Source organism: Anabrus simplex, chromosome 7 (assembly GCF_040414725.1).
Source record: "Anabrus simplex isolate iqAnaSimp1 chromosome 7, ASM4041472v1, whole genome shotgun sequence".
Taxonomy (NCBI): domain Eukaryota; kingdom Metazoa; phylum Arthropoda; class Insecta; order Orthoptera; family Tettigoniidae; genus Anabrus; species Anabrus simplex.
The window spans coordinates 34,292,651-34,319,735 of NC_090271.1; the positions used below are offsets into that span (position 1 = coordinate 34,292,651).

General features: G+C 39.7%; 1 protein-coding gene across 1 annotated transcript in view; it reads right to left on the minus strand.

Moving 5' to 3' along the window:
• LOC136877674 (protein Skeletor, isoforms D/E-like) overlaps window positions 1-27,085 on the minus strand; it is a 152,170-nt gene that overhangs the window by 32,854 nt on the left and 92,231 nt on the right. The window contains exons 7-8 of the mRNA XM_068228700.1: window positions 21,934-22,033; window positions 5,447-5,619 (exon numbers count right to left, since the gene is read on the minus strand). Of these exons, the coding sequence (XP_068084801.1) occupies window positions 5,447-5,619; window positions 21,934-22,033 (273 nt within the window). The remainder of the gene's footprint in view (window positions 1-5,446; window positions 5,620-21,933; window positions 22,034-27,085) is intronic.

The window sequence follows — 27,085 nt, forward strand, 5'->3', positions numbered from 1 at the left end:
AAGCTACCTTTTCTTACCGGTACTGATCGTCGAATTACTGAGTGTGTGTGTTAAGTCAGGAGGCGGGGTGCCTCGTCCTTCGGCAGGCAGTACATCAGCCCATATAATGGCCACCAGTTTTCTATATCTCTAGCTATCTCCGCCAACTCATCCGAGGGGAAGGTTCTAAGCTTTAACTATGTAACCGTATGATTTCTAAAATGTAAACTTCTTCCTTTTCATGTAGAATTTCATAAAGTCTTAAACTGTAAATTGGGGATAGAGAGTGTGTTACCCTCTCGAGTTCCCCTTCAATTTATCTCGGGGTGACTACGATGTTGTAACTATTTCTCTTTCTGTAAAGCATTAATTAACCTTCTTTCTAGTCACCTCAGTAGCTTGGGATTAGCCTCTGTATCATCGGGCCGCGAGCCCAATTAGGGTTTTATACTTGGTTTTCCAGGAGCGCAAGTGTACGCTTCCACACATTTTGTGTTTGGGCCAGTAATTTAACCTGTTCTTCTTTCCACGAAGGCCCAGTAGTTTGGGTAATAGACACCCCTGTGTACAAAATTGTAAATTGTAGGTTGGGCCTAGAGAGGCCAGAAATTGTAAGATTTTTTGTGTAATGTTGCCTTGAGTAGGCTGTAAGAAATCGGGAGCCAGTCTCCTTTGTTGAATTCAGAGAGCTTGTAAACTCTTTCTGGTTTTTGTGTGATACTAGTGGTGCCTTTGGAAGGCCGTAAAATTATAATGGTTGGAGCAAAGTGCTCTGGAATCTGGTGTCGAAGTAAACGCTATATTGGCGACATTGTAAAGTTGTGAATTAGGGGCTTGAAGCCCAAAAGTGTTAAATTCCCTATCCTGGGGTTTTCTATTTTTATATCAAAATTGTCATTGTACCTGATACGCTGTAGTAAAGTTTGATTTTCTGAAAAGAAATATAACCTTTATTTAAAAGTTTTAAAATAATTTTTGATATTGTAGATAGACCCATTCAAGCCCTCACCTTCTTTCACCTCTCTGTGATCCACGAAACCCCGGTAACAGATCTCATAGGTATTATTTGGTTCTGAAGGTATGTTTTCTTGTTTGATGTGTAAAAATTGTTTCCTAAGTGCGAGTCTTTACTACTGTTGATTTTGAAAAAAAAGATATCCATCAAGGAAGTCAACTCTTCCACGAAAACATATACAGACTGGATGATAGGAATTCAAGCTTACACTAAAATACGAATGGAATAGAAAGATTCACATGCATTCGTATTTCATCCAGTTTCCTCTTATTTGGCTGCCTGCATACTGGAAGGAAAAAGGTTGTTTACGTAAAAATAATTTTCTACCAAGTAAGAAGAAAATCTTACTTTCTCACTTCGGGTTGTAGATGCATCAAATCATCAACAATGCTGACTTATGCATGGTACAGTCTGGTCAAAACTGTTCGCATGATCTTCTTTTTCTTCTTCTACTTCCTCTACTGCCACTTTTTCTCCGCATTTGTGAGGACACGGGTGCGAAATGCATTGCAAATGGGGATTTGGCTCTGTTTTACGTTCGGATGCCTCCCTGACACCAATCCTATATGGAGGGTTGTAATCATTCTTGCATGTTCCTGTGGTGGTCAGTAGTGTAGTATTCTGAATTTTGAATATGAAGAGGAAACTATTTGGACAAAGACAAACACCCAGTCCCCGAGCTATAAGAATTAATCAGACGCGATTAAAATCATTACAAGTGATAAGCTTTAACAGCTTCATTTCAAGTAATACTAATCCCGTATTGACTGTAATCATCAATGAATATTCAAGATAAACTTAAATATTATAATTAAGTGGTCTGCCTATTCAATACAATATATAATTTATTATATCTAGTACATGTTTCGTCCCCTAAGGGACATCATCAGCTAATAATAAATTAACATTAATATATCAGAAATAAATATTATTAAAATTGGAAAGATACATTAAAATTTTTGACATTTAAAATAAGATCTTGGCCAATAATAAGGAATAAGTAATACGATTTTATTACATTACGTTATAATTATTTCATCTTCCATTTCACGTTACTTACACTTATATTTTTTTTTTATTTTTTCATTTAAAATTATATCAATTACCACACAGAACTTAACGATCATGGCCCCGAGCTGATTTTAAATTCTGAAGCATTTAAATTTATTATACCGTCTAAGGAATGCTTATTAAGTTTCAACAAATCTTTCACCAAGAGATACAAATCAAGTGTGCTATTTACAACAAATGATATTTTAAGATTTTATAAGCAAAACTGGTATTTTCCAAGAATATCAACAAGAGAAATATGGACAATTTAACTGTTTTATCTGTTTTATGACTTACAATTTTAACAAAATTTCCAAGATCTTATTTTTAATGTCAAAAATTTTAATGTGTCTTTCCAATTTTAATAATATTTATTTCTGATATATTAATGTTAATTTATTATTAGCTGATGATGTCCCTTAGGGGACGAAACATGTACTAGATATAATAAATTATATATTGTATTGAATAGGCGGACCGCTTAATTATAATAATGTACTAGATATAATAAATTATATATTGTATTGAATAGGTGGACCGCTTAATTATAATATTTAAGTTTATCTTGAATATTCATTGATTGAGCGATTAAAATCGCCGACTCGGTCGGTAGTCGAACCTGAACCCTCTGAACTGAACCCCCCTGTGGGTGGAGGTGATAGAATAACACCCGCGGTATCCCCTGCCTGTCGTAAGACGTGACTAAAAGGGGACCCAGGGGCTCTGAACTTTGGAGCATGGGTTGGTGACCACGGGGCCCTTAGCTGAGGCCTGGAATTGCTTCCACTTACTTGTGCCAGGCTCCTCACTTTCATCTGTCCTATCCGACCTCCCTTGGTCAACTGGTTCTTTTCCGACCCCGACGGTATTGGAGCACTCGAGGCCTAGGGAGTCATTTTCACGCCCTTCGTGGCTCTTGTCTTTCTTTGGCCGATATCTTCATTTTTCGAAGTGTCGGAGCCCTTCCATTTTTTCTCTCTGATTAGTGTTATATAGAGGATGGTTGCCTAGTTGTACTTCCTCCTAAAGGTTGTGGAAGAAGTATGCCCATTTGAACAGATAAAAAATATGATTCAGGAACAAATGAAAGAGTTTGAAAATATGAGGCAATGGATTCAGGGAAGAACAGACGAAATAACGACTAAAGTGGGAAACAACGAGAGAGAAATTGTGTCACTCAAAGAGAAAGTAATGAATATGGAAGAAGAGATGATGAAGGCAGAAATAGAAGACAGTATCCAGAAAGGCAGGAAGAAATGGTTATTTATATATGGAGTGCCGGAAGAAAAAGGAGAGGACAAAGTGATGACAATTTACAAAGTTACAGAATTCATCCAAAACCGAATGAAAATTAACTTCTGTGAAGTGGACGTAGACGATGTGGAAAGGATAGGTAAAGCACAGGGTAACCGGCCGATAAAAGTGAAGTTGTTATTTTCCCTAATGGCGGAAATAGCGATAAGAAACGTGGGTAATCTACAGAGTGCAACAATTTGGATTAAGAGGGACATGGGAAGAGAAGGGATGAAGAATATAAAACACGTAAGAAACATTTAGTAAGGGCCAAGACTTCAAGGATTAAGAGCTCACATTAGGGGTCAGGAATTAGTGGTAACCAATGGCCAATGGACCAGACTTTGGACAGTAACGAAATTACGGGAATTAGAAGAGAACTGGAAGCAAGAAGGAGTTGTGGGGAAGAGCGTGAAAGAAAGGCATGTTTTAGAAAGCAAGGTCGGAGAAGACGGACATGGTGACCAGGAAAGACCAAAGGGAAACAGGAAGTCAAGTGAGGAAAGGCAGAGGGACGAACATAGTGAAAGAGTGGTCGTGCATAGTGGTAAGGAAAGAGCAGAGGACAATAGTGTGAGAATACAAATGTTTAGAGAAGCAGCTATGGACATAGCCAGGGAGGAGGAAAGGCAGAGAGGTGAACACAGTGAAGAAATGGTTAGGCAGAGTGAAAAGGAAAGGTCTGACAGGGAGATAATAGAACTATTTATGAACAAAGGGAGGAGCAGGAGCTTAAGGGATCTGTGGGGAATGAAAAAATGACAAGGGCATAGTAACAAGTAGTAAAAAGTCAAGTAAAGGTAGTAAGTAAGTAAGGGAATAGTGGACGAATATTTGGTGGCAATATAACGTTAGATGGTTCGGTTGGTTAAAAAGGAGTGTTATAGTATCTGTGAGGATTTGATATGTAGGGTGAATTGGATTTAAAATATATAGTGAATTTAGTTTTTAAGTGTGATTTTGTTAGTGGTGATTAAAGCTAAGCAAATTTAAGGATTAAGCTGCAAGGAGAGTGGAGTTGGACGGGTGTTATCTGGAGTGAAGTGGTGGGTGGATGTAATTGGAGTGGTGGGAGGTAATATGTGTTTATGAGGAAAAATGATGGTTAGAAAGCTGGTCTGACGAAGGAGAGAAGGATTAAGCTGGAAGGTGAGTGGAGTGAATTGTGAATTGAGGAATGGTTATTTTAATAGAGTGTGTTCGTACTTAAGTTAAGTTGGTAGATGATAGTGCAAGGTGATCAGGTTTGATAATTGAATTGTATGGATGGGAATTATGTAGAGGTATTGACTGGATGGAGTTTGGCTTGTTATGAGGCGGAAGTGAAAGTAGTGAGTATATTTTAATGTGGAGTTTGGCGTGATACGTTTGTTTACAATTAGAATAGAAGATTTAGTATGATTAAGAGTGATGGTGATTACAATGGTTGGCAAAGAGTGTAATGTTAGATTGTAACGTTGGACTGGCTCAGCAAGTTGTAATTGTTCGCGTGTTGACATGTAGGAGGGGGGATTGTGTAATGACTTACTGTGTCAGTCAGGAAAGGAATGGGAGGACTTTATCCTTCCACATGGATGGCCAAGCGCCCTGCGCCGTTCTGCCGTGCATTTTTTAAATTTTACCTTATTTTATGCCATGTATGCCATTTTGTTTTGTGTTCACACCGTTGTCGTACTCCCACGGATAACGGATCTCCGAAAAGGAGTTAATCGTGTCTGTCGATGATTTCATGGAAATTTATTCTGATTTGTCTGTTGGTTTGTATATTTTCAGCAAATGCAAATTGATTGATCATATCCTGATAAGGTTAGACATTGTTATTTTTCTCCGTTATAGATCATTAAGGTCATGTACTGTAGATCTCGAGGAAAATAAATATTATCTAATCTACCTACTTCCTCCTAAAACAATAATCACCACCACCTCCTCTGAACTGAAGGCTCCAGTGCTGACCATTAAGCCAATGAGTCAGACAAAGGTTTTCACGTAATGCGTGACAGTAATAAACTGTAATGTTCACCCGCTTGTGTTAGAGATGCAGTGCAATTTACAGTCGAACTTATTTTTTTAATAATATCTGTGTTGAGTTAAGCATACCCCTAGCTTGACGTCTGGGCAACTTCCTGTCTTTCCCGAACACTGCGACTTGTCTGCCAGGTGATAATCATCCGCAGAACCTGCCAGAGTAGTATGGTTTATCCAAGCCACGACCACGTCTCCCCCAATCATTGCACTACTGCTGTTGTCTCCAGATAATCCAAATGCCATATAATCCCCTTCATCTGAAACAATTTATACACTCATGTAAGTACAAAGACATGGGGCATTTAATACAAGAATAAATATCACAGGAACGTTTCTTAACACTACTTACTGAACACTGAACCGGGAGCATTCTCAATTCATTGTTCTCGACCCCCAAGCGGCCACGGCTAGTCCGTGGTCCAACAGCTCTGCACTCTGACCGGCCAACTGAGCAGATGGAGGGGTTCTACGCCTCTGCATTCGGTAGACGGGACAGAGCTAGACCTCACGGCTGACCGCAACCGTTGCCTGTCCTGAGAATGGTTTTCCGTGGTTTTCCATTCTCCTGGACTGAGGCGAATGCCGGGACAGTTTCTAGTATAGGCAACGGCCGCCAAACCCGTCACCTTCTGCGAACATCTCTTTCACCGTAACAAATCTCCCGGCCTGAGAGACGGCGTCACTGTCTAAGAGTCCCGCCTCCCCTTTCAGGGGAGGAATGAAAACATTTTAGTATTAGTAGTAGTATCAGAGTTGGGAAGTAATTGTGTGAAAGTAATAGAATTACTTGTTACGAACACCCGGTCTAGAAAGCCAAGAATAACGGCCGAGAGGATTCGTCGTGTTGACCACACGACACCTCGTAATCTGCAGGCCTTCGGGCTGAGCAGCGGTCGCTTGGTAGGCCAAGGCCCTTCAAGGGCTGTAGTGCCATGGGGTTTGGTTTGGTTTGTTACGAACACTTCTATTGTAATATCTTTTTTTACAATTTTACTCGTAATTTATTTATTTATTTCATTTAATTAATTAATTAATTAATTGATTAATTAATTAATTAATTATTTAATCCATTTACTCTTTTTCCCCGGACTTAGTGAGGACTCCCACTTCTACTGCTTCAAGGTCTGTGTCCTGGAACGTGAGACATTTGGACGGGGATACAGACGGCCTCACCTGCTATGCTAAACAGATGCCTTGTGGGGGATGGGAAGATTAGAAGGTATAGGCAAGGAAGAGGGGAGGAAGCGGCCGTGGCGTTAAGTTAGGTACCATCCCGGCATTTGCCTAGAGGAGAAGTGGGAAACCACGGAAAACCACTTCGAGGATGACTGAGGAGGGAACCGAACTCCCCTCTACTCACTTGCCCTCCCGAGACTGAGTGGACCCCGTTCCAGCCAGACTTCGTACCACTTTTCAAATTTCGTGGTAGAGCAGGGAATCGAACCAGGCCTCAGAGGGTAGCAGCCGAAACCGTGATTTTGCACTCTCACAAAATATACACAACTAAATGGAAATCTTCCTGCCTTACTCGAAATCAATTTCTAAACCTTTTTTCGATACGAGGATTAATAAGGGAGATATCATTAACGGACCGTTTTTCGGTACAAGTCCCACTGGACATAACTCAAAAGCGGGTGCGTGCAAAGCGTATTTGTTATAACCTGAAAACTACTGGAGATATTTCAACCAAACTTCATACTTAGCATCCACCTGTCGAAAGGTAGGTTTTTTAGGTCCTCTCTCTTAGTCCAACCCTTCGTAAGGGTGTAGTGGCATCACGCGACAACCCTTTTGGTGATCTTCCTCCAGGAGTCTCTGCTTTGGGCATGGTGACTTGCTTGCTGTAAGCTCATCCTGGTTAAGTTCTTGATCTGGTCCATCCATCGTAACGGCGCACGTCCTCTAGGTCTTCGGCCTTCGACTTTTTCCTCTATGATAAGTATTTCCATTGCCTCCTGTCTTCTGGCAATATGACCAAAATATCCGAGTTGTTTTTGGTTGATAAGGGTCGACAGTCTTGTTCTGATGCCGAGCTGTTGCAGGATCGATTCATTACTACGGTGTACTGTCCATGGTATTCGCAGTAATTTCCTATAGCACCACATTTCTAGAGCATGAATCCTGCGGCGATCCGCCGTCTTCATCGTCCAAGTTTCTGCTGCATACAGTAGGTCGCGATAGGGAAGATCAGAGTTCGCATGAGGGTGAGCTTTGTCTTGGAAGTGCTGGAGGTGTCCTTCCAGATGCGAGTAAGTTTTGCTGTTGAATTTCTCGCAATTGCAATGCGCTTGCGGATCTCAGGTTCACAGTCTCCAGTATTTGTGACAATAGATCCTAGATACTCGAAGCGACTGACAACCTCATAATCCGCAATTCTTATTATGGCAGGTCTGTTGTTATTAAAACGGTCTACAATCATCCCGAAATGGACCGGTGGTTTATAGGGAACCCAAAGAGTGATTTTACTGTCCCGCAATATATACAAGACCAACCTGACTGGAAATCGACCAACCTTGATGGAAATCCATTTATAAAACTTTTTTCTCATGTGCATTTTTTATAGGATTTATAATAAGGGAGATGCATGAACGGTCGGTTTTGGAGGCTAAGTCCAGCGGACATAGCACAAAAGGTGTTGTACGTAGAGCAGATTCCTTATCTTATATATACATAAAATCGTAACGACCGTGTGTCTGTACATTGACTATCTTGGCGAAATTTTCGTACAGTATCCGTTTCAGATGGCTGGAATATCTACTCTTCCCGTGCTACCATTTTCAGCTGAGCAGTTCGCTTCTTCATATATTTTTCACTGGTTATCGCGAAAGGCTAAATAATAATAATTATTATTATAATCATACTACTACTACTACTACTACTACTACTACTACTACTACTACTACTAATAATAATAATAATAATAATAATAATAATAATAATAATAATAATAATGTAATATTAATACTATATTTAGCATCATTATCTGAGTCTCCACAAGATCTGGAGAAAACTGCGGAACAGTAGACACAGTCTTGGAGAAGGAGTACAGGATGAAAATACATCCAAAATAGAAGTAATGGAGTGCAGTCGAGGGAAGTCAGGTGATGGTGGAAATATAGATTAGGAAACGAAATCTTAAAGCAAGTAGATAAATATTGTTACTTGGGTAGTAAAACAACTAACGATGGCAGAAGTAATGTGGACATACAAAGCAGACTAGTACAAGCAAGGAAGGCCTTTGTTAAGAAAAGAAGCTTGTTCATTGATATAGGCATTAGAAATATATTTTTGAAGACTTGACGCAAGTGCGATATCAGGTATAACTTGAAAACAATATTCTCTCACCCATGGGTAACTAACACAAATATCTAGCTCGAATTATTATTATTATTATTATTATTATTATTATTATTATTATTATTATTATTATTATTATTATTATTATTATTATTATTATTATTATTATTACTTGTATGTATGGCTGTGAAGTGTTACATAATGATAGTATTTGTATTATTATTATTATGATACGATCGCATTGTGTGTGAGGTTATGCCATTATTTACGTAGTCGAATGATCGTATTGTGTGTGAGGTTATGAAACATGTGTTGTACATAGACATTGATATCAGTTCCGTTAATGTAAATACCTGTAAATTAATATTATAATTTATTCTTACCTGTCTATATAAATTGTAATCCATAATTATGAAACACACTGTAACTTCCAGAATGGTATAGTCGCCAGAACAATTGAGAATATTCTGTACATGATGGTGGTGGCAGTTAATCACGCTAACCAGTACACCACAGAGACGGCCATTATTATTATTATTATTATTATTATTATTATTATTATTATTATTATTATTATCTTTCTTCGACGCGTGAGACAAGTGTTGTCCTAAAGCTGTGATATCACCGAGTACTTTTCAGAATACACTTTGTTTCCTGAATAATGGAATTTAAGAACTGAATAGTTCATTGATTATTGAAGATGATATTTTCCGGGCTTGAAGTCTGTGTTCAAATTGGATAAGTGGTTCCCAAAGTTTCACAGAAGCTTCTCCCGGCATTTACAAGCGGTCTGCTCTTTCTGAAGGTTAATTATTATTATACATTATTAAATTAGTCGCTGGAGATTTGTTTTTATCATCGATACTTAACAAAAAGAAAGATCTCTGCATTAAACCTTGCTTGTTGACTACTGTACGTCTAAAAACCAAACTGAAGTCGTGAATTCGGGAGGAGGTCACTTGTCACCAGGTGGGAGAGACGTCTGACGTTGCCAACGTGGTTATGTTCGAAGACGGAAAGCTGCTGTTAGCTTGGCATGTGTGGACGACAAAACGCCGTGGGTGGGTCTGATGAGAAACGCACTTCGCTTGTTTTCACTTTTAACATCGGCTTATAATTTGACTTTCACTCTCAAGCATCTTGGAGATTCCTTTCACTCGCAAATGGCAATCTCGTGGGTCTTCCTTCTTTTTCTTTCTTTAATTTTCTCTCTTATCTAATTACCGCGCCCTCTAGCTTTTCGCGAGTTGCATGTGACTCTAGTCGAATAGAAACTCGTCCTGTTTGTTAAGAGAAGGGAAGTGAACGAACTGGTCTGAGCGGGCCCAAACTTTATGAAGAAACAATTCAAGTGTCTTTACAGCGTTCCAATCAAGACTAACCAGCTGGTCGCGGCAACACTATTTAGGTATCCAGGAGTATAGTTCTGGATTTGTTAAGACATCGCTGTTTCCAAGAAGTCATAAAGGACCTCGTCTTCGCCTTCCTCACATAGGCTGACGAGTTGCGGTAGAACCCTCATTGGTAGTAAATATCGACAGGCACAAAGTGTATTATATGTAAAATTGGCCCTTATTCATGTCCCTTTTCCTACCAGTATAATATGTTTACGTCCGCCTCTGTCGTGTAGTGGTTAGTGTAATTGGCTGCCACTCCCCGGATTACCGGGTCCAATTCCCGGCTCTGCCATGAAATTTGAAAAGTGGTGCAAGGGCTGGAACGGAGTCAACTTAGCCTCGGGAGGTCAACTGAGTAGAGCGGGGTTCGATTCCCTCTTTAGCCATCTTCGAAGTGGTTTTCCGTGGTGTCCCACTTCTCCTCCAGGCAAATGTCGGGATGGTACCTAATTTAAGGCCACGGCCGCTTCCTTCCCTCTTCCTTGTCTATCCCTTCCAATATTTCTATCCCCCCACAAGGCCCCTGTTCAGCATAGCAGGTGAGGCCGCCTGGGCGAGGCACTGATCCTCCTCTCCAGTTCATCCCCGCAAACCAAAGTATCACGCTCCAAGACACTGTCCTTGAGGCGGTAGAGGTGGGATCCCTCGCTGAGTCCGAGGGGAAAAACCAACCCTTGAGAGTAAACGGATTAAGAAGAACGGACGGATAATAATGTTTACTAAACAAATCTGATAACATTTACCTAACACTTGCCCAATTTCTACATATGACTGATGTGAAAATCTAAATGAGATATTTATCGCCGAATATTCTTTTGCGTATGCTGTGAAGTGAATAAAATGAGTTGTATTTCCTTTGTATTAAGATATTTTATCTGTTGCATGCATTTTAAGATGTAGTATTATTTTATATACGGTATGTCTTCATGTATTTGTACATGATGTTTCTCCGGCAGCATGGCTACTTGCCGAAAGCCAAACACATTTAAAATAACCCTCATTAGTAGGACATAAGGTTATCAATACCTTTCCAGATGTTAGTTACCGTTTGGATGTGAAGTCCTAAATATATAAGCGTAATATAAATATCGTCGCTGTTACATCAAAACCTTGTATCTCTCAATGCTCTTTTTAATCCATTATTCTCCTTAAGACAGGTCACGCCTCCCAGCCGCATATGGACATGCAGTCCACCAGTACAATTTTCGTTGGGTTCATTTTCCTTTGCTAAAGTGTAAAGGAAAATGAACCTTAGATGCATTACGCTGTAGGAGTGCGTGAATACGCCCTGCAAATATACATTCTTAGAGCGCGGTACGGAAGAGTCCCGGGTTCGATTCGCGGTCGGGTCGTGGATCTTAACTGCGTATGATTAATTCAACTGGCTCCAGGCCTGAGTGTTAGTGTTCATCTTAATATACTTCTCTTCATACACGCTCATCATAACAAACTACTAGCTCACCACAGATATCAACATTGGGTTCGCTTTGGGAAGGGCATGCTTGCCGATATAGCCGGGCGTCAGACTATTTTGTTAAATCTACGGTCTTCATAGCCCGTTACGCGGGACTCTAAGAGTGTGCTGTGATGGAACGTAAAACACTATTAACACAGATAGTACGAGCGAGTTGGCTGAGCGGTTAGAAGCGCGCAGCTGTGAACTTGCATTCGAGAGATAGTGGGTTCGAAACCCACTGTCGGCTGCTCAGAAGATGGTTTTCCTTGGTTTGCCATTTTCACACCAGGTAAATGATGGGGCTGTGCCTTTGTTAAGGCCACGGCTACTTGTTTCCCATTCGTAGCTCTTTCCTATTCCATCGTCACTATAAGACCTATCTGGTCGGTGCGACTTAAAGCAACTTGTAAATAATAATAATAATAATAATAATATTGAATTGTACCTGCATGTGGAAGGGATAACGGGCATCATTCGATAAATGAGGATGCATTTTTATGGCCACATAACACGTATGAGCTCGCAGAGATTGAGCAACGGGATCTTTTCCTACTTTGTAAACAAGAAAACCAAAGGACCCTGTTTCACCGAAGTTGAAAAAGACCTACGAGAAATAGGGATCACACATAAAGACATCCAGCAGAAACTTTGAGCATATCAGCGATTCCAAGAAAAGCCGAAGTTGAAAACATATAACTCGCCGGCAGTGTTACGCTACACTCATCTTTTTAGAGGAGGTGCTAACTTGCAAATCATGTAGCTAAGAACATGCTGACGGATAAAGTTGTTCCTGGAGAGAACGAGAGTGGGTGTGGTAGAGTACATCCCGCCTGACGTAAGAGGCCCCAAAAGCTTGGGAGCACGGAGCCTATAGCTGACTTTGGCATTGCTTTCACTTTCTTGTGCCAGGCTCCTCATTTTCATCTTTCCTGTCCGATCTCCCTTGGTCAACTCTTTGTTCTCTTCCGATCTTGATGGTGTTAGGTTTGCACCACAGTAAAGATAACAACAAAAATACCAAGTTATACAGCAATTCACAGGCAGCACCGAACCCATTAACGATAAATTCAATATGAAACCAATAGTCACTGACATAAGATCATAACTCAGTAGGGCTTCCTCGTGTCTCCATAGGGAGACTTGGAAATGAAAAAAGTAGACCTACTACCAAGAGAAGCTGAAAAGTCTGCGATTCAACAGACCTCCAATATGTTGCCTGAGGAGAAAGATTAAAGAACACACAACTCTTCAGTGGAATTACGTCTAGACCGCAACATTGTAAGGACCCGTTACGAGAGAAATATTCTTTCCCAAGATCGACTTCAGTGCAAAATACTTGTGCCAATCTTTGTTCTTGCTCAATTCTTATCCGGGCGTGGTAAATTTAATTCATATTTCGAGCGATTTAATATCAATGTTCCAGATGATTATTCAAGCTTTTGTGGATCCCTTCAAACTGTAGAGCACCTGCTTTTTGAATTTCCTGTTTTTAGAAGAGCAAGATATGTTCTAGACTCACTTGAACTATTGCGACAATGAATTGGGAAAACATCTGTATGATATATTTAAAAAACTATGTTGGTCTTGTCATTTTCTAACATTCATCCACCAAATTTTTAATAAGCTTTCACAATAATGTTTTATCTGTGCTAAATCTTATTTAATTGTTAAATATAGACCTAATATCCTGTAAAAAGGTTTATTTCCTGTATTGGAAATTGAATAATAATAATAATAATAATAATGATAATAATAATAATAATAATAATAATAATAATAATAATAATAATAATAATAATAATAATAATAATAATAATAATAATAATAATAATAATAATAATAATAATACCTGCATGAATGCGCAGTTAAGATTGGCGTCAAAATCTCCTATACCAAAACCCATTTTTATTTCTAACACTACCCTAGATGATTTACCCGTGTTTCACTACGGAATTCTACATTGTATAGAGCATTGTAGGTTAGGTAGTGTACACGTTGTGAGCAAGACTGTATTAAATTGCTTAGCTATTAACGTTACCCTAGAAACGCGACGGAGAAATCACCAAACGTCTTTTCTCATGTGAAGACTGGGTTAGGGAATTTTCATTGTAATGGTAGGCCCACTTGCCTACCATCAGTCACAATCAGGTTGGGGAGTTTCCATTATAATGGCAGACACTCACTCTCCACCTTCTTTTTTACGTCCTCAAAAGTACTGTTTTAGTGGTTTTCCCTACTGAAATGAACATAGGTCATTGCAATGACGTCAGTAGGAATGGCGCGAGTAATTGCAATGATGTCACATGAAATACTCGATCAAATGAAAAACAACACATTTTCTCACTTTTAACAAACAGTACTACGCTGCCGATCTAACAGTCCAAAGTTCCAGAACTGGAATGACCAGGCCTCAGACAGCCGTGATCCGTGAACACTCTTAGTCTTTTTTTCTGGGAGGGGGGGGGGGGTTCGAATAGTGGAGAGTCTAGGGCAAAAACTATGCCCTTTTACTAATCTGTTTCCTGGGAGTACCCGACGAGTCGAAGAATCTAAATTCAGTACACTAATTTGGAGGCAAGTTTTTCTTCCAAGCCAGAGGAGAAACCCCCTCTTCACTGCTAATTTTGAATAGAATGTAGAATTTAATAAAGGTGAAGAGGACGAAGCTCTTTTTAAGAAATGGCTCTTTTCAGGGTTGAATTTTGAGTTATTTAGTGAAGTGTGGTGCTATAATTTGGAATATGCCTAAATTGTAATTCTAGACGAGGTCATACTACTACTACTACTACTACTACTACTACTACTACTACTACTACTACTACTACTAAGTGAGGCTCTGCCTTAAGTGTGCACACTGCTCGTTCAGAACAGCGCGTCAGAGTAGGGATCGAATAGCTGGAATACTATAATGAACCAGTGTGTTACGTACCAGCAGTACGGTATCAGAAAATGTAAGAACCAGAGGAATGACATGCTAAAGAAGAAAGTTTTCTAACTCCTGAGCTATTTCCCGCCAATATTCAGTCAGGCTGTTATAGCCTACTTGGTACGCAGCAGTAATCCCATCTATCGGAGATGAGCGGCAGCATAAGAGACAATGAACATCACAACAAACGATGGTCAATGTAATGTTATTGTTGATTAATGTTATGGGCTTTCAATATTGTAGGCCTTCACATTTAGTTTTCTTCCGACTCTGAAATACCACTCTTATCATAGTCGGTACGGCAAAACTGAATAAAACATAAATGGTCTGAAATTGTATTCTCTATAACTTTTGTTATGTAGTACTTTTCGATAGGACCAATAACATAGGTATTTAAAAATTAAATTTTAGGCGCCTTCTCCTAAACTACAATTTCATCCACGGTGAATACAATTGTTTATAACTTAGACTGTAGTTTCTTATTCCCCGACTCTATATACCGACTTTCATTAAATTCTGTTAACCCATTCTCTCGTGACTCGGCGTCGATATGGACTTGGCAACAAAAATATAAATTCATGAATATCTGTGTTATCAAAGCCTGTATGGTAACAATGTATGACATGAATGATCGGAAATGAAATTCTATATAACTTTAGTTACGTAATATTTACCGGTATCGATAGGACAACTAATAATATAAATATTTGAGAATTAAATTTTAGGCCTTCCCCTAATGATTTACAGTATAGCCTAGATTGTAGTGGCTCATCCCTCGACTACACATGCCGATTTTCATTAAATTCTCTTCAGCCGTTTTCTCGTGATGCGTGTACAGACAGACAGACAGACAGACAGACAGACAGACAGACAGACAGACAGACAGACAGACAGACAGACAGACAGACAGACAGACAGACAGACAGACAGACAGACAGACAGACAGACAGACAGACAGACAGACAGACAGACAGACAGACAGACAGACAGACAGACAGACAGACAGACAAGTAAAAAATGCATTTCCTTGTTACAATGGACATGACCGATCCAGAAATACCATTCTTTTCAAATTCTGAGCAATGTACAGAAAAAAACTCTAATTTTATATATATAGATTATACATGCTTCCTTCTGACTACCCACGGTAGAATCTTGAAAATGGAAAGATTCAAGTACACTCATGTTCATAAAAACAGAACACTTTGAAAGGCTAGAGATAGGAAGTTCATATTCACAGGACATGTTCATTAGTATGTTCTGCCGAAACGATTAGCATTTCAGTCACCTAGATTCAGCATATGTGCTGTTGCCTAGTAGGCACTGGGTCCTCCATGGGCACCGATAACTTGTTCCATGCGTGATGGCTTCGACGCGTATAAGGCGCGAATGGTGTCCTGGAGTATAGCCATCCATGCTGCATTCACCTGGTTCCACAGTTCATCTTTGGTGGTTGGCATTGGGTCACAGCGCCGCACCAGTCGTTTCACCATATGCCACACGTTTTCGATTGCGACAAGTCCGGTGATCGGGCGGGCCAGGGCAACAGTCTGACATCTTGTGACAACAAGAAGGCACGTGTTCGTGCAGCAACATGTGGTCGCGCGTTGTGCTGCTGGAGTATGGCGTCTGGGATGCCGTCCAGAAATGGTATATACCGGGCGAGTTGACCGTGCGGTTAGAGGCGCCCGGCTGTGAGCTTGCATCCGGGAGATAGTGGGTTCGAATCCCATTGTCGGCAGCCCTGAAGATGGTTTTCCGTGGTTTCCCCATTTTCACACCAGGCAAATGCTGCGGTAGTACCTTAATTAAGGCCACGGCCGCTTCTTTCCAGCTCCTAGGCCTTTCCTATCCCACCGTCGCCATAAGACCTATCTGTGTCGGTGCGACGTAAAGCCACTAGCCAAAAAAAAAAAAAAAAAGAAACTGTATGGCTACGGGTCGCAGGATGTCATTCACGTAGGTCAAGCTCGTCACAGTGCCCTGGATACGCACCATCTGTGATTTGTGGTTGTACTCAATAGCACCCCGCACCATAAACACTTGAGTTGACGCTGTACAGTATGTCTTGTGCGAATGCAGTTAGGGTGACGCCTCTCCCCCTGTCTGCGGCGAACCAAAATGCGGCATCATTTTCAAACAAACAGAACCTGGATTTGTCCAAGAACACTATGTGCTGCCATTCCTGTGGCCATACACCATTGTAGTCTAGCATGTTAATGTACATTAGTCAAAGGTAGGCGGAGACGTGGACGACGCGCAGGTAACACAGACCGTAATAATAATAATAATAATAATAATAATAATAATAATAATAATAATAATAATAATAATAATAATAATAATAATAATAATAATAATAATGATAATTCTCATGGAATGAAAACATAAGGTATATTACAACATCGCAACATTGTAGTAAAAACAGAATGTCGGTATGCCAGTGAATGCCTCTCAATAAATTACAAGTTGGAGAAGCTGGAGATCCTAGATAGAATAATCATATGGAAAATCTTGGATCCAATCCAGATTGAAACCGGCTGGAAACTTCGGAACAACAATGAAGTCTACAAAAAAGTGGAGAAAATTTCAGAGACCATGAAAAAGGGGAGGTTACCATTTCTCAGGCATTTGTACAGAATGGACAAAACCAGACTAACCAAAAAGTGTTTCGACTACCTGTGGAACAAGAAGACAACGACGGCATGGATTGAGGAAGTTCGCAAAGGTCTAGAGAAGTCTAGCATCCAGGAAGTTCAGATGTTAGGCAGGAAAAAATTTCGGATGATGATTGAAAATTTGGAAGTGTTTCAAGTCGAAAGAACTGCAAAGACAGGACGATCCTGGACGGATGAAGAGAAGAAACAGCATAGCGCCCTTATGAAGAAGTACTGGAAGAAGAGGAAACTTCAGACGAAGAAAAACGGAAATTATAGAGTAATCCTCCGTGGTCAATTCAAAAATATAACTAATAATTTAAATAATTTAATTTCGTGTAGCTATTTCTAGCCGGGTCTAACCCTTGTAAGGCAGACCTTCCGATGAGGGTGGGCGGCATCTGCCATGTGTAGGTAACTGCGTGTTATTGTGGTGTTATGTGTACTATGTAAGTTGCAGGGATGTTGGGGAATTAATCATTTAAGGTTAAAATCTCTGACCTGGCCGGGAATCGAACCCCCTCCTGACCAAAGGCCAGCACGCTAACCATTTAGCCATGGAGAAAGGTAAACTCGTGTCCTCATCCCGAGGTGGTGCAGCTCTTTTCAGGCACACCCCCAATGGAGGCGAGCTGCCTGTACCATTTCAACCAGCCCTCCTGCCATTCTTAAATTGCTGGCAGTACCGGGAATCGCTGCCTTTGCTGACAGGACCTAGTGTTTACAGTGCAATATGTCTTCTGGTATAGGCTACAGCAATTATTTTGATCTGTCTCTGTCTTATCCTTCGCTTTGACAATATGAAAGTGACTAAGGTATGAGCGATGCTAGTAATGACATTCCTTCTGCACCCAGTCCCTGCTATGATTGGTGTGAAAATGTTGCTGATAGGGTCGGTTGGTGCATGCATTTCAGTGGGCTTGGCAGACTAATATGTAATAGCAACTTCTGGCTCGGTGAGGAAAGCAACGATAACTACCTTACTCCTCATTTTCGTAGTACACCTCTTCAGTGATGCCTAGGCCATCTATGACAGCTGATGGCAGAACTGTTGAGGATCCAACTAACCTTAGGGCTGAAGACTGAACATACATACACACACCGGGAATCGAACCTTGGCCTCTGAGAATGGCGGCTAACAACACTAATCGTTACACTACGGAGACTGACATAATAATAATAATAATAATAATAATAATAATAATAATAATAATAATAAATATTTTTAATTTCGTGTGGCTATTTCTAGCCTAGTGCAGCCCTTGTAAGGCAGACCCTCCGATGAGGGTGGGCGGCATCTGGCATGTGTAGGTAACTGCGTGTTCTTGTGGTGGAGGATAGTGTTATGTGTGGTGTGTGAGTTGCAGGGATGTTGGGGACAGCACAAACACCCAGCCCCTGGGCCATTGGAATTAACCAATTAAGGTTAAAGTCCCCGACCCGGCCGGGAATCGAACCCGGGACCCTCTGAACCGAAGGCCAGTACGCTGACCGTTCAGCCAACGAGTCGGATAATAATAATAATAATAATAATAATAATAATAATAATAATAATAATAATAATAATACCGGGCGAGTTGGCCGAGCGGACATGGCCGCGCAGCTGTGAGCTTGCATGCGGGAGATAGTGGGTTCGAACATCACTTTCGGCAGCCCTGACGATGGTTTTTCGTGGTTTCCCATTTTCACACCAGGCAAATGCTGGGGCTGTACCTTAATTGAGGCCACGACCGCTTTCTAAATGCACGTTTTATTTTTCCGTAATTTATGTCTGTCTATCTCTCTATCTGTATGTCTGTCTGCCTGTATGTATGTTTGTACACGCATCACGAGAAAATGGATTAAGAGAATTGAATAAAAATCGGTACCGGTATGTAAAGTCTGGGGATGAGCCACTACAATGTAGGACATAACTAATTTTATTCACGCTGAGTGAAATGGTAGTTTAGAGGAAGGCCTAAAATCTAATTCTCAAATATTTATATTATTAGTTTTCCTATCGATAAATACTACATAACTAAAGTCGTATAGAATTAAATTTCCAATAATCTTTGTCTTATACATTTTTACCGTACCGGCTATGATAACACAGATATTCATTGATTTGTATTTTTGTTGCTAAGTCCACATCAACGCCGGGCCACGAGAAAAAGGGTTAACATAATTTAATGAAAATCAGTATATAGGGTCGGAGAATAAGAAACTACAGTACATGCTATAAACAATTTTATTAACCCTGGATGAAATTGTAGTTTAAGGGAAGGTGCCTAATATTTAATTTTTTAAATACCTATGTTATTGGTCCTATCGAAAAGTACTACGTAACAAACGTTATAGAGAATACAATTTCCGATCGTTTATGTTTTATCCACTTTAACCGTAGCGACTATGATACGAGTGGTATTTTAAAGTCGGAGGGAAAGTAAATGAGAAGGCCTACAACATCGAAAGCGCATAACATTGATCAACAATAACATTACATTGACCATTGTTTGTTGTGATGTTCTTTGTCTCTTATGCTAACACTCAACTCCGATAATTGGGATTACTGCTTCGTACCGTGAATAACAATCTGACTGAATATTGGCGGGAAATAGCTGAGGAGTTGGAAACTTTGTTCTTTAGCATGCCATTCCTCTGGTTCATACACTTTCTGTTCCTGGTACGTAACACACTGGTTCATCATAGTATACCAGCTATTCGATCTCTATTCTGACGCGCTGTTTTGAATGAACAGTGTGCACACTTAAGGCAGAAGCTCACTTAGTAGTAGATGACCTGGTCTAGAATTACAATTTAGGCCGATTATAAATTATAGCACCGTAATTCACTACATAACTCAAAATTCAAGCCTGAAAAGAGCCGTTTCTTAAGAAAAGCTTGTTCCTCTTCACTTTTATTAAATTCTATATTCATTTTGTTCCAAATTAGCAGTGAAGAGGGGTTTCCTCCTCTGGCTTGGAGGAAAAATTTGCCTCCAAGTCAGATAGATTTTTCCGCCGTCAGTGTAGTGATCTGACTCATCGGGTTTTCCTAGGAAAGAGATTAGTAAAAGGGCGTATTTTCTGTCCTGGGACTCTCCACTATTAGAACACCTCCTCCGCCGAAAAAAATGATGAGTGTTCACGGATCACGGCTGTCTGCGGCTTGGTCATTTTATCTCTGGACTGTTAGATCGGCGGCGAAGTACCGTTCGTTGAAAGTGAGAAAATGTGTGGTTTCTCATTTGATCGAGTATTTCATATGAAAGCATTGCTTTTAATCGCGCCATTCATACTGACGTTCTTGTAATGACCTATGTTCATTTCAGTCGGGAAAACCACTAGGACAGTCTTTCTGAGGATGTAAAAAGGCAGGTGGAGAGTGAGTGTCTGTCATTATAATGAAAACTCCCCAACCTGATTGTGACTGATGGTAGACAAGCGGGCCTACCATTACAATGAAAATTCCTTAACCCAGTCTTCATTTGAGAAAAGACGTTTGGTGACTTCCCCGTCGCGTTTCTAGGGTAACGTTAATAGCTATGCAGTTTAATACAATCTTGCTCACGTGTACACTGCGTGACCTAGAATTCTCTATACAATGTAGAATTTCGTAGCGAAGCACGGGTACATCAGCTAATAATAATAATAATAATAATAATAATAATAATAATAATAATAATAATAATAATAATAATAATAATAATAATCCAAAATTTGAACACGACACATGGGCAAATCAACCGAGTACCACACTTCAAGTACTTGGGAGAAATACTTGAACCAACGGGAGGCGAGAAGGCTGCCCAGAAAATTCGCCTACAAAAATTTCGGAAAGCCTACGGTAGGGTTCACAACATATACAATAAAAAGTGCTTGTCCCGCCATGCAAAGATCAGACACTATAATACAGTAATAAAGCCCGAAGTCTTATATGCCAGCGAGACCCTTACACTGAACGGGAAAGGTGACCTAGAAAACATTTTAAAAGAAGAAAGAAGAATCCTGAGGAAAATTCTCGGCCCCCGAAAAACAGAAGATGGATATAGAATGAGGTCACGCAAAGAGACAGAAGAGCATTCCAACATTGCAGCAGACATCCGCAAAAGACGTCTGAAATTCTATGGGCACGTCCACAGATTGCCGGCATGTAGACTGACACACAAGATTCTCACTTACATAGAACATCTAAAAAACATTCCATGGGTACTAGAAGTGAAGAAGGATCTGGAAAAAAGCCCAGATAAACCCAAATGACACCGCGGACAGAAACCTTTATAGGAAAAAAATTAATGGATGGAAAGTGCAACCAGAGAACGAAGTGAAAAAGAAGACTGGAGCAAAGTGGACAGAAGAACGAAAAAGGATCCACGGAGAAAGGATGAGAGCTGTTTGGCAACTCAGAAAACAGAATCGTTAGAGCTTTGCGTGATCCATTGGGTCCATACGCACATAATAATAATAATAATAATAATAATAATAATAATAATAATAATAATAATAATAATAATAATAATAATAGATTTGCGAGGCGTGGAGAGCCTTTCATTTTCACGCTCATCATGCCTCTTCTCTTTCTTTTATCGATACCTTCATTCTTCGAAGTGTCCGACCACTTGCACTTTCCCTCTGATTAGTGTTGTACTCCCTCTTAAAGCAATTGTTACTAACACCCCACCTGTTCGGCATTTCATTACCAACTTAATCGCCATTCCTTTGCACGCATGTTTACAACTTCCTAAGAAAAAGGAGGTTTCTTACACCGACTATATTAGATAACGGTTCCATCGTGATGTTTTCTGATAAGGATCGCCCAGTTACAGCATATGAAACATTTTGAGGAAGGAAGGGACTCACCAACTTTTCCAACCAGCTGAAACACCACACTGTCTCCTGCGACTGCCCAACGCACTTCGAAGGCCTTCTCATCCTGTAGTACCTCGCAGTTCAGCTTCGACTGAAAGAAGAAGAAGAAGAAGTGCGTTAGTAACCTTCTCACTCACGGTAGGGATGGCTGAAAAATAACGTAGTAGTTACTTTGTCACAGTTCACAAATTTAATAGATATAAAATAAGGTGTTGCTCTTAAATAAACCCCTAACAATGTAACTGTCTCTCCGTCCGTTGCTTCTAACAGTGAATTCATGAATAGTTTTTTCCACACTTCACAATCCATTGCAAACTACCCCCTAGGGGCAAAAAGTTAACACTATTGTCATTCATAACAGATCGTATTTTTTAAGACTTCAAATAAAAACTCATGTTTGGGATTTAAACTGGACCATGTTAAACAAATACTTCAGTTACCGATAGGATTATGTGAAAACTACGTAATGGGCTTCTAATAATAAATTACCTAATGAAATCCCTGTTTATTATTATTTCATGTCAGAGCGTTGGTGAATCAGTGGACCTTTTCCACTCACCCCCGTCTAAAATCGGACATGCCCTAATTACTTCATGAATGTAAGGCCCTATCTGTAAGATATGTAAATATGTAAATGTTACTAGATGTAGTTTAATAATGTCAATTATTTAAGAAGATTTAGTTTTATTTATTTATTTTATTTATTTAAGGTTTTGTAAATATGCATATAAAAAGGTCTCTAGATTTAGTTTGAACTTGGTTATTATTTTAGGAAATTAGTGTTATTTACTTAAGGGTGTATTTGTTGTATATTATATTTTATTGAATCATCTTTAATTGGGAAAATAACCTGTTGATGATAAATAAATCTATTCTATTCTATTCTATTCTATTCTATTCTATTCTATTCTATTCTATTCTATTCTATTCTATTCTATATATGTAAACATAACATACACGTTACATTACACAAAAGTGAGTGCGGCAGCGATTTTGGATCGTATAAGGTGGTACTAGTGTTCCTCAAGGGCAGTCCACGTTCAAAAAGTCTCCAAATTTCAATCTTCAGGTAGTCATGTCTCCATGTCCGGGGATGGAATGAACGAACCGCTGCTAAATTTGCTGATTTTTTCAGGCTTAGTATTCATTCACTCGTCGAGAGTCCTTTCTTAATGTTATTCTAAAATGGAGCGAGTGAAATCTGGCAGGAAAATATGATAAATAAAATTATTATTAATTTTTTTACAATTGCCTTTACGTCGCACCGACACAGATGGGTCTAATGGCGACGATGGGACAAAAAGAGCTCTGAGTGGGAAGGAAGCAGCGGTGGCCTTAATTAAGGAGAGTTGAAAAGCGCTCTATCGACAATGTTAAATTTTGTTAATTCACTTCCCATTATTTCAGAAGCCACTACAGATACGGATATGAATTTTTTACAAATATGTTCTTAGTTTACCTTAAGTAAATTTATTGGACTACAACCACCGGTTTAGGGAATACTGATTTTTAACTATACGGAAATTTTTTAAATTATTTTTTGTACTTTCTCCTAAATAAATTTGGTTATACATAACATTACGCATTCATTTTAGTTCAGTCGACTCATTATTCCCTGATAATTGTAATACTCAACTCCAAGTGGCTCATAAGATATGAGGAAAATGTAACTAAAATGTAAATGTTCAGAAACGGAATTTAAAGTTTGAAATGACTAAAAATTAGTGAAAAATGTGGTTGTTTTGAGTTCTAACTTACTCAACAGATCAGAAAGAAAATTTTAAATATAGGCCGACACAATGAAAAGGGATGCTAAAACCACCCATGTGATCCCATAACATTACATAAGAATAAACCTAATGGGACACGGGATCAGATAAGCCGAGTATAACCCCATACTACCTTGCAGGGCCGGATTAAGGGGGGTTAAAGGGGCTGCAGCCCCGGGCCCCGCGTGCCAAGGGGCCCCGGCCCTTGGCCGAACCTAAAATTGTATTTAAAAAAGGCCTGCTGCTCCACCTCTGTGCATGTATATGAGTATTTACGCTCGCAAAATATCAAACAGCGCTCTTCCTTCCTTCTTATCAGCTGTCCGCGTTAGTATTTCTTCACTGCTAGAATCAATTACCGTCCGGAGACACGAATCCTCGCTACCTACGCACTGTAAGTATTGTAAAGGTAAGTATTGACGAAAATTTAAATCTGGCAGCTTGCGAGTACGGGCAGAGGGGGAAGGGGAGAAGAGGTCTAGGAAGTGAGCGGGAGGGAACAGGGGAAGCTATACTATATCTTTGCATCAGGAAGAGAACTTCCAGTTCACCTCTGATTATTCAACCATTCGTAAGTTATAACTATAATGTTCTTGTAAAACGGATAGAAAATATCCTAGTGGTGCAAAAAAAAAAAAAAAACAAAAAAAAAACGTAAGTTCTGTTCTGTATGTCGATTTGATAGTGATGATGAGACAAATGTAAAATATGTTTTGGCATTATGCAATATTAACATGAAAAATAGAGAAAAAATGTAGTCTATTTCAACACTTCCCCATTCATTAATTTAAGTGGAAGTAGTTCTATAACGACTTCAGAATGCTAGTCTTACGTGATGTTACGAAGAAGGGGCCCCACATTTTTAAATAGCCCGGGGCCCCCAAACACCTTAATCCAGCACTGCTACCTTGTAACTAGAAGGAAAGAAAATTAACAGCCGAAAAGTGAAATGTACGGTTAAATTTTGGAAATCCTAGGCACAAGAAACTTGAAAACACTCCTTCTTGGAGACATATTTTAACGTTGTTTTGGACGAATGCAGCTTGACTTTTACTCAAAATACAGGTAGCACTTAAAAAAAAAAACATGTTTATATTCTATTCTAAACAAGATCCATATTGGTTTCTACAGTGCTACCAATAGGCACTACGTAAATTCTCCTTTCTAATACAACAAATCGAATTAAAGAATTTATTTCAGCTTGAAGTAACGCATTCATTATGTTTAATATTTTCGATCCATGCACACAATATTAAAAAAAATACAAATATCACACATCCCATACGAGTTTTAAACTGATTTATATACCATTTCATTCAGGAAAGAGCACATTTTAACATGGAGTAAACATCCGAAAATGCAAAAATTTACCGAAAATTGCTTTCTAAGGTACAGGTGTGAAGATGGGAAACCACAGAAAACCATCTTTAGGGCTGCCGAATTGGAGTTCGAATCCATTATCTCCCGAATGCAAGCTGGCCCTAACCGCACAGTCAATTAGCTCGGTATTTTAATTTTTCGTGAAGTTTCATTGTTATAAGGAACATGTTTTCATACAATTTGTTATTTTTTCGAACGCAGGAAATTTTCCCTTGAACGTTAGTGAAAATGCTTAAAAAATAAATTGTAATCATTTTCTGACAGCCGGATCTCCTTAAAACAATAATCAGCGCTTGAACTGCCATTACTAGCCTAGCAGATAACGGTGACGCAATTAGAGATATTAAAATCATTAGCTGGTCTTCTGAAGCTCCACGGGACGCAGGTCATTGTTACAAAACTAACTCATTAGAGTGACTTGATGACTGCCTTGCCTTTTTTGTGCTCTAAGAAATGTATGAATGTGATATTACATCACGACTGTGTACATCACTTCTTCAGGTACGTCAGACACATTATACTCATGTAACTGTTCACTAGTGGGGTCGTTGCCATGGCAGGGGATAACAATAGTGCAAGAAGGAACGATTTCCTCACAGCGACTTGCGATATTATTTTGAATGCTGTGTATGTTGTGTTGAAGTCGAGGCGAATGGTGTCGCATAGCAACATGAGACTTTGAGAAGTCTAAAACAACAGCAGTTCATGGACCGGTTCTTTGGCCCCTACAAATGACAGAAATAGCACACACTCCGGCTGAAAAAAGGCTGCGGTCAGATTTATATGGCCTTGCATTTTGACTACCTGTCTGCTGCGAGAGTTTAAGCGGTTTTTATAACCCTCCTATTTGTTCGCGAGCTGGAACAAAAATAGGCTAACAGATCACTCGAAGCATTTTAAAACTGGCACGGAGAAAATTATGTGCACCGCCAAAGACAGTATTAGAAAAAATACGAATCAGGTTTAATTTTAACGATCTTGTAAAACCAAATTAGTCCTCTGTTAAAACGTGCAATTTATGATTGAAACCGGAAGGCTTTGGATTCCGAAACAAACTGGACTATTTCCTTCTCCAAGCAACAAATGGTTCCGAAACCACAAGAGCATTCTGATTGCCTTATTAAATAAGACACTGGAGACAATGCCATTAGGTTCCCTCACCTTCAAGCAATGAAGTGCATTTTTAAGTATATCAGTGGGCATAACGTACTTTGACACCCCTTCGAAATGAACGTACACGGAGCTTCGTTACATTACGGTTGCCAACTCTGAAAAAACAAAATTACCACGAGGCCCCCTCAGAAATGTTCTGTGATACAAACGTTTTCAGTTCGGCCCATGGATAGTTCAGTGTTCAAAGTCCGAAACAGAACAAACCCTATGACACTACGGCTCTGGCAGGCATTGGCCTACCAAGCTGCTGCTGCTCAGCTGGACCGCCTGCAGATTACGATGTGTCGTGTAATCAGCGCGACGAATCCTCCCGGCCGTTATCTTTGACTTTATAGATCGGACGAGCTATCTCAACATCACACAGCTCCTCAACAGTAATTACGTGGGCTTAGACGACCAATAACCAGCTCTCAGATGACATGGCCGGGAATCGAAATCGGGGCCTCCGGATAAGAGGCAGACTCGCTGCCCCTAGACCGCGGCCCGGCTTAAAGCTTGAAGTTCATGGAAAAGGAAAGTTTTTTTTTTAAATTCACTAATCATGTTAATAGGTAGAGCAACATCGGGAAAGAAATGTGAAACTGCTGTTTCCAAGACCTGTTATTTACTCTACACACTCCTTAAACATTTTCAAAATAGATGAAAAAAATGCAATTTAATGCTTAAAATCTCGTGGAACGTGACAAAAAGTTAGATGATATATGAAGGCCCTTGGAGGAGTGGAAGGTAAAGGCTTCCACCATTGTTAACCTCGGCACGTGATGGGGTAGAGTGGTTAGCTCTACGCCCGGCCGCCTTTCCTCCCAGGAATTAACCTGGTA